The 7387-nt window shown below is 43.1% G+C and overlaps 1 protein-coding gene across 2 annotated transcripts; it reads left to right on the top strand.

Moving 5' to 3' along the window:
• The first annotated feature begins 597 nt into the window (after positions 1-597).
• Positions 598-7026, top strand: LOC123990971 (alpha-1,6-mannosyl-glycoprotein 2-beta-N-acetylglucosaminyltransferase-like). Of its 2 annotated transcripts, XM_046292037.1 has the most exons (4): positions 598-791; positions 1466-1575; positions 4636-4949; positions 5297-7026. In XM_046292037.1, the coding sequence occupies exons 3-4, from the start codon at positions 4923-4925 to the stop codon at positions 6674-6676; spliced, it is 1407 nt and encodes a 468-aa protein (XP_046147993.1). In that variant the 5' UTR covers positions 598-791; positions 1466-1575; positions 4636-4922; the 3' UTR covers positions 6677-7026. The 2 variants fall into 2 exon arrangements, with proteins under 2 accessions (XP_046147993.1, XP_046147992.1); XM_046292036.1 differs by lacking the exon at positions 1466-1575.
• The last annotated feature ends 361 nt before the right edge of the window (positions 7027-7387 follow it).

Genomic DNA, 7387 nt, shown 5'->3' with positions numbered 1-7387 from the left:
CTACCCCAAGCCATAAGACTGCTGAACAATTAATCAAACGGCCACCGGGTCTATTTACATTACCCCCTCTCCATTTGTTTTGACACTGCTGCCACTCGCTGTTTATTATCTATGCATAGCCACTTTACCCCTACCTACATGTACAAATTACCTCGACTAACCTGTACCCCCGCACATTGACTCGGTACCGGTATCCCTAGTTAGTCATTTTAATCTGTTACTTTTTACTTTAGTTTATTTGGTAAATATTAATTAGCTCTTTCTTGAACTGCATTGTTGGTTAAGGACTTGTTAACAAGCACTTCACGGTAAGTCTACACCTGTTGTATTTGGCGCATGCGACCAATTACGATTTGATTTAAATATGACTTTGTAAATCTATTGTTCAAACATGACAAATTCTTAAGAAATAGCATACCAACTACATACATGCAATATTGTATTTACAGAGATCTCCATGTCGTTGCATTGTTTATAATCCTACAGTTAAATGGTTCAGTTCCACCCGATGCTGTCAATTCAATGCAACATTGTAGCACAGCCAATAATATCATTTTTATGTCTCGTGAGCCCCACCTCCGGAGTAATGCATTGTGGGAGCCAGAGGTAGGCAGTGGTTTGGTATTTTGTGCCAGCGTTAGCTAGCTAGCTAGCCGGTTAATGTGGTAATTTTGATCAGAAATTGGGAGCAGGAGAGGAGAGGAGGGAAGTGATGGAGGAGAATGAATATCTCATGTCATCGCACTGTTAATTCCGTCTGAGAACGCTGCATAATACGACTACCATTTTAGGTAAATATAAAAACGCAGTTTTTCCACGATTGAAGCTTGTTGCGACAGTCTGTTTTGGTCATGAATTGAGGCGCAACTGGAGTGCTTGTTTGTAAATATGATACGCTCGCACCAGTTAGCTTTTACGAGCCTAATTTATATTGCCACCTAGCTACCGTAACACTTGGTAAACAATGTTTAAGCTACCAAATATAGCTTTCTGGTAGTTGTGTATGATGCAGACCTACACCGCATAAGTTTCGAGCGAAATGGGGTTGGTGGTTTGACGTAAATGTCCCTGCGCGCCAGTTCTTGGCTACCAAGACGATAGCTAGAATGAAGATAGCATAATTTGCATGAACTAGATTTGGTTAGGTAACCCATATATCCCGCAACGGATGCCATGGGAAGGAGATTTTTTTTATTTTTACATTAACATGTATCAACATACGGTTCTAGTTTTGAAACGATAGGTGGTGGTTAGCTTAGCTCTACAGCTTGTTGACTGTTTGTTGACAGAATTTTTTTTTTACGGTGTACATTACACGCCTGTCATGCTGACTTACTAGTGAACGTCAGCCTGACAAGCGTGTAATGTACACCGCAAAAAAAAAACGAATATCGTTGATGTGTTTTAGGCAAGGTAGTCTGTGATCCAGTGCAAACGCTCTTGATTTGTGTATTGATTGTGACAGTGCCTCTGGGCAGTACAAATCAGCGAGGGCAACTCAGAAAGAAACGATGCTGAGCAAATGAGAATAGAGAACTAATCATAGAATGTTGAAGTGGAGCTCGGGATGATATGGTAAGGCTCCTATGTCTAAATTAAGATTATAGCTAAATCATGATGACTGGCAGATACTTTGTGAAGACAAAGTATGACCCCTAAACGACAATCATTTATCCTACAGATTGAGATATACAGTGCATTCGGGAAGTATTCAGACCCTGGACTTTTTCCACATTTGTTACATTACAGCCTTATTTGAATCAATTTTAGAATGTTTTTCCCCATAATGACAAAGGGAAAACAGTTTTTTAGATTTTTTTGCAAATGTATAAAAAACAAAAAAACCTTAAGAGCCTTTGTCAGGGAGGTAATCAAGAACCCGATGGTCACTGTAATATACAGTGCCTTGCGAAAGTATTCGGCTCCCTTGAACTTTGCGACCTTTTGCCACATTTCAGGCTTCAAACATAAAGATATAAAACTGTATTTGTTTGTGAAGAATCAACAACAAGTTGGACACAATCGTGAAGTGGAACGACATTTATTGGATATTTCAAACTTTTTATATATATATATTTCAAATCAAAAACTGAAAAATTGGGTGTCCAAAATGATTCAGCCCCCTTAAGTTAATACTTTGTAGCGCCACCTTTTGCTGCGATTACAGCTGTAAGTCGCTTGGGGTATGTCTCTATCAGTTTTGCACATCGAGAGACTGAAATTTTTCCCATTCCTCCTTGCAAAACAGCTCGAGCTCAGTGAGGTTGGATGGAGAGCATTTGTGAACAGCAGTTTTCAGTTCTTTCCACAGATTCTCGATTGGATTCAGGTCTGGACTTTGACTTGGCCATTCTAACACCTGGATATGTTTATTTTTGAACCATTCCATTGTAGATTTTGCTTTATGTTTTGGATCATTGTCTTGTTGGAAGACAAATCTCCATCCCAGTCTCAGGTCTTTTGCAGACTCCATCAGATTTTCTTCCAGAATGGTCCTGTATTTGGCTCCATCCATCTTCCCATCAATTTTAACCATCTTCCCTGTCCCTGCTGAAGAAAAGCAGGCCCAAACCATGATGCTGCCACCACCATGTTTGACAGTGGGGATGGTGTGTTCAGGGTGATGAGCTGTGTTGCTTTTACGCCAAACATAACGTTTTGCATTGTTGCCAAAAAGTTCAATTTTGGTTTCATCTGACCAGAGCACCTTCTTCCACATGTTTGGTGTGTCTCCCAGGTGGCTTGTGGCGAACTTTAAACGACACTTTTTATGGATATCTTTAAGAAATGGCTTTCTTCTTGCCACTCTTCCATAAAGGCCAGATTTGTGCAATATACGACTGATTGTTGTCCTATGGACAGAGTCTCCCACCTCAGCTGTAGATCTCTGCAGTTCATCCAGAGTGATCATGGGCCTCTTGGCTGCATCTCTGATCAGTCTTCTCCTTGTATGAGCTGAAGGTTTAGAGGGACGGCCAGGTCTTGGTAGATTTGCAGTGGTCTGATACTCCTTCCATTTCAATATTATCGCTTGCACAGTGCTCCTTGGGATGTTTAAAGCTTGGGAAATCTTTTTGTATCCAAATCCGGCTTTAAACATCTTCACAACAGTATCTCGGACCTGCTTGGTGTGTTCCTTGTTCTTCATGATGCTCTCTGTGCTTTTAACGGACCTCTGAGACTATCACAGTGCAGGTGCATTTATACGGAGACTTGTTTACACACAGGTGGATTGTATTTATCATCATTAGTCATTTAGGTCAACATTGGATCATTCAGAGATCCTCACTGAACTTCTGGAGAGAGTTTGCTGCACTAAAGGGGCTGAATAATTTTGCACGCCCAATTTTTCAGTTTTTGATTTGAAATATCCAATAAATGTTGTTCCACTTCATGATTGTGTCCCACTTGTTGTTGATTCTTCACAAAAAAATACAGTTTTATATCTTTATGTTTGAAGCCTGAAATGTGGCAAAAGGTCGCAAAGTTCAAGGGGGCCGAATACTTTCGCATGGCACTGTAGCTCTGTGGAGATGGGAGAACCTTCCACAAAGACAACCATCTCTGCAGCTCTCTGGCCAATTAGGCCTTAATGGTAGTGGCCAGACGGAAGCCACTCCTCAGTAAAAGGAGGCTGCACATAACCGCTCGCTTGGAGTTAACCAAAAGGCACCTAAAGGACTATCCAACCATGAGAAAAAATATTCTGATTGCCAAGTGTCACGTCTGGAGGAAACCAGGCGCCATCCTCACAGTGAATCATAATGGTGGAAGCATCATTGCTGTGGGGATGTTTTTCAGCGGCAGGGTCTGGGAGACTAGTCAGTAACGAGGAAAAGATAAACGGAGCAAATAACAGAGAGATCCTTGATGGATACCTGCTCCAGAGCGCTCAGGACCACAGACTGGGTGTGAAGGTTTTACCTTCCAACAGGACAACAACCTTAAGCACACACCCAAGACAACGCAGGAGTGGCTTCGGGATAGGTCTGAATGTTCTTGAGTGGCCCAACCAGAGCCTGGACCAGAACCTGATTGAACATCTCTGGAGAGACCTGAAAATTGCTGTGCAGCAACACTCCCCATCCAACCTGACAGAGCTTGAGAGGATCTGCAGAGGAGAATGGGAGAAACTCCCCAAATACAGGTGTGCCAAGCTTGTAGCTTCATACCCAAGAAGACACGAGGCTGTAATCGCTGCCAAAGGTCCTTCAAAAAAGTACTGATTAAAGGGTCTGAATACTTATGTAAATGTGATATTTAAAAATAAAATACAAATTGTCATCATGTTGTATTGTGTGTAGAATAATTAGATTTTTTTTAATGAATTTTAGAATAAGGCTGTAACTTAACAAAATATGGAAAAGGTCAACGGGTCTGAATACGTTCTGAATGCTTTTGTGGAATATTTTCTGTCAGTGTGTTGTCTGTGATGCGTTTTGCAGATGGTTGTCTAATCTTTTGTCATAAAACAAATTGTTTTGTTCACCTGAAAAGATCTATGTACTCCAATAAAACAGCTGTGTTTTATTATTGACATGATGTATGTGGGTTGCATTTAGTAAAGGAAGCTGGTTTAATACACACAATAAAAAATACTACAATTACTTTCATTTTTTTCTCTTTGTCTTCCAGTGGGTTCCATGCACACCCCTTACCTGCAGCCTCTTAGTGACCAACATGCCTTATGGAACACTCCCCTGGCATCACTGATATTTGACAAAAACCCATGTTTACATTCCAAAAGTTGGCTCTAGCAACCAGCAACAGGCGTTAGCAACAAACACAATTTGAAGCCATTGTTTTCCAAGCCTGCCTGCCTCCCTGCCTGGCCGCCAAACACAGCAGTACCATTTGAAATTGCAAACCTGTGTTTTTCAACAATCAACTCCCTCGCCCTGCCCAAGGGGAGACAGCCTATCATGAGATTCCGAATCTACAAGAGGAAGGTACAATACACAACGAGTCCCAAGTCATGTGTATGTGCTGCATGTTTCTGTACTGGGCATGTTTAAAATGGCACAAACAAAACACATTATTCGAAAAAACAGTCATAGACAATCTTATTGTGGTGTATTTAGTTCAGCTGAAGAAACAGGACCTACTGGATCAATTGAATAAGATATTAACTCATGTACGCTCATATGAACTCTGTTACATAGAGTAAGTTTATCTTCAAAAACAAAAATAGAAACAACAATGCAATTGGCAACAATAGTAAAATAACGCCAAAAGAGGGAAGGATAGAGTGCAAAACCGGGCATGGGACATGATTTGATTTGTATCTTATGTCCAGGTGGTGATACTGACGCTGGTGGTGGTGGTGTGTGGCTTAGCCTTCTGGACCAGTGGGAAGCAGAAGAAGAGCAGTGGAGTCGTGGTCCCCAAAGAGGCTGATGGGGCGAGGAGAAGCAGCAGTAGTCAGGTGCATCCACAGCCACAGGCCACACCTGCAGTCAGTCGGATACCCATCGTACCACCAATCGCACCTGTAGCACCTGCCAACGATACGCAGCTGGAGAATCGCTCCGAAAAACAACTGGAGAAGGAGAAAACGGTCAAACCGGATGTGGACAACACGACCCTCGTCTACCGTGCCATCGTGTTCCAGCTCAACTTTGACCAAACGGTGAGGCACGAGGAGAGGTTCAGAGCAGTGAGGAAGAAGGATGATCTGGTGGTGGTGGTACAGGTACACAACAGACCTGACTACCTGAGGCTGCTGGTGGAGAGTCTGAGGAAGGCCCGGGGCGTGGAGAGCATCCTGCTCATCTTCAGCCATGACTTCTGGTCCCCCGAGCTCAACCAAGTGGTGGCCTCGGTTGACTTCTGCCAGGTCCTCCAGATCTTCTTCCCCTTCAGCATCCAGCTGTACCCCCAGGAGTTCCCTGGCCACGACCCCAGGGACTGCCCCAGAGACATTTCCAAAATGGACGCCTTAAAGCTGGGTTGCATCAATGCAGAGTACCCTGACTCATTCGGCCACTACCGCGAGGCCAAGTTCTCCCAGACCAAGCACCACTGGTGGTGGAAGCTGCACTTTGTGTGGGATAGGGTCCGGGCGCTGAAGGACCACCGGGGCTTGGTGCTACTTATAGAGGAGGACCACTTCCTCTCCCCGGACTTCCTCCACCTCCTCAAGCTGATGTCGATCCTAAAGAGGGAGAATTGCCCAGACTGTGACATCCTGTCTCTGGGGAGCTATGGCCACATCAGCTACGCTAGCAAATCCAACAAGGTGGAGGTGAAAGCCTGGAAGTCCACCGAGCACAACATGGGCATGGCTCTGAACAGGGAGACCTACCAGAAGCTCCTCCAATGCACTGATTCCTTCTGCACCTACGACGACTACAACTGGGATTGGTCCTTGCAGCACCTGACCGTGACCTGTTTGCCCTCCTACTGGAAGGTCATGGTGAGCGAGGCGCCCCGTGTCTTCCATGCCGGGGACTGCGGAATGCACCACAAGAAGTCTGTGTGCATGCCGTCCAGCCAAAAGTCCAAGATAGAGAACATCCTTCAGAGTAGCAGTAATCAGCTGTTCCCCAAGAACTTGCTGATCACTAAGAGACTGCCAGCTAATGGGGCAGGGGGGGTGGCGCCCCATGTGAAGAACGGGGGCTGGGGTGACATTAGGGACCATGAACTCTGCAAGAGCTACCTTCGATTACAGTGACATTATTATTATTATTATTATATTGTTACTCTTCTCTTTTTTTGCATCCTGACTTTAAGAAAAAGAAAGCCTTTTAAAAATTATCTTTATGGACTATTTCTTCATATTGCCTGTTTTATCGGACTGTTCCAAATAAAAAAAAAGTATGTTGGGTTTGGAATTTTCTCTATCCAAGGCATTGATTTAGAGTATACAGTATACCCTCTGAAATACCCTCAGTATGTAATCTGATAAAATGACTGTGGTGCCTTTTTTCCCATACATAATTGTTCAAGTGTTTTATTATTTGCATTTTTAATAGCAAGAATGCCATTGTTTTTTTAAGCTAAAATTAAACTGGATATGTGGAGCATCTGTGTAAAGGGAGTAAATTGTGACCAAAATGAGAGCCTGCGGGGATAGTCAAATCTAGTGAATTAGTGGACTGCTATCCCAGTCTGCATGCATAATTAATTTGACAGTTATTTATATGGTAGAGATTTGCTGAGATCAAAGCAGGTCCTCAGAGACACCTTGTCCCATTTAATTGAGCTTCCATTTAACTTATATTCTCAATAGATTTAACAGAATGTCCTTCCTACCAGAGTATTAAGAGAGGTACCAATAGGAATGTTGATCAGATTAATATCACACCATTAAGTGAACAATGAAATCGCAGTGCTTAAAAATCTAAGTTGCCAAGGTACTAAACCTCTCAATTTGCCACTTAAT

The sequence above is a fragment of the Oncorhynchus gorbuscha genome, linkage group LG12, assembly GCF_021184085.1.
Source record: "Oncorhynchus gorbuscha isolate QuinsamMale2020 ecotype Even-year linkage group LG12, OgorEven_v1.0, whole genome shotgun sequence".
NCBI lineage: Eukaryota > Metazoa > Chordata > Actinopteri > Salmoniformes > Salmonidae > Oncorhynchus > Oncorhynchus gorbuscha.
The sequence above is the reverse complement of the archived record's forward strand: the minus strand, read 5'-3'. Positions and strand labels throughout refer to the sequence as shown.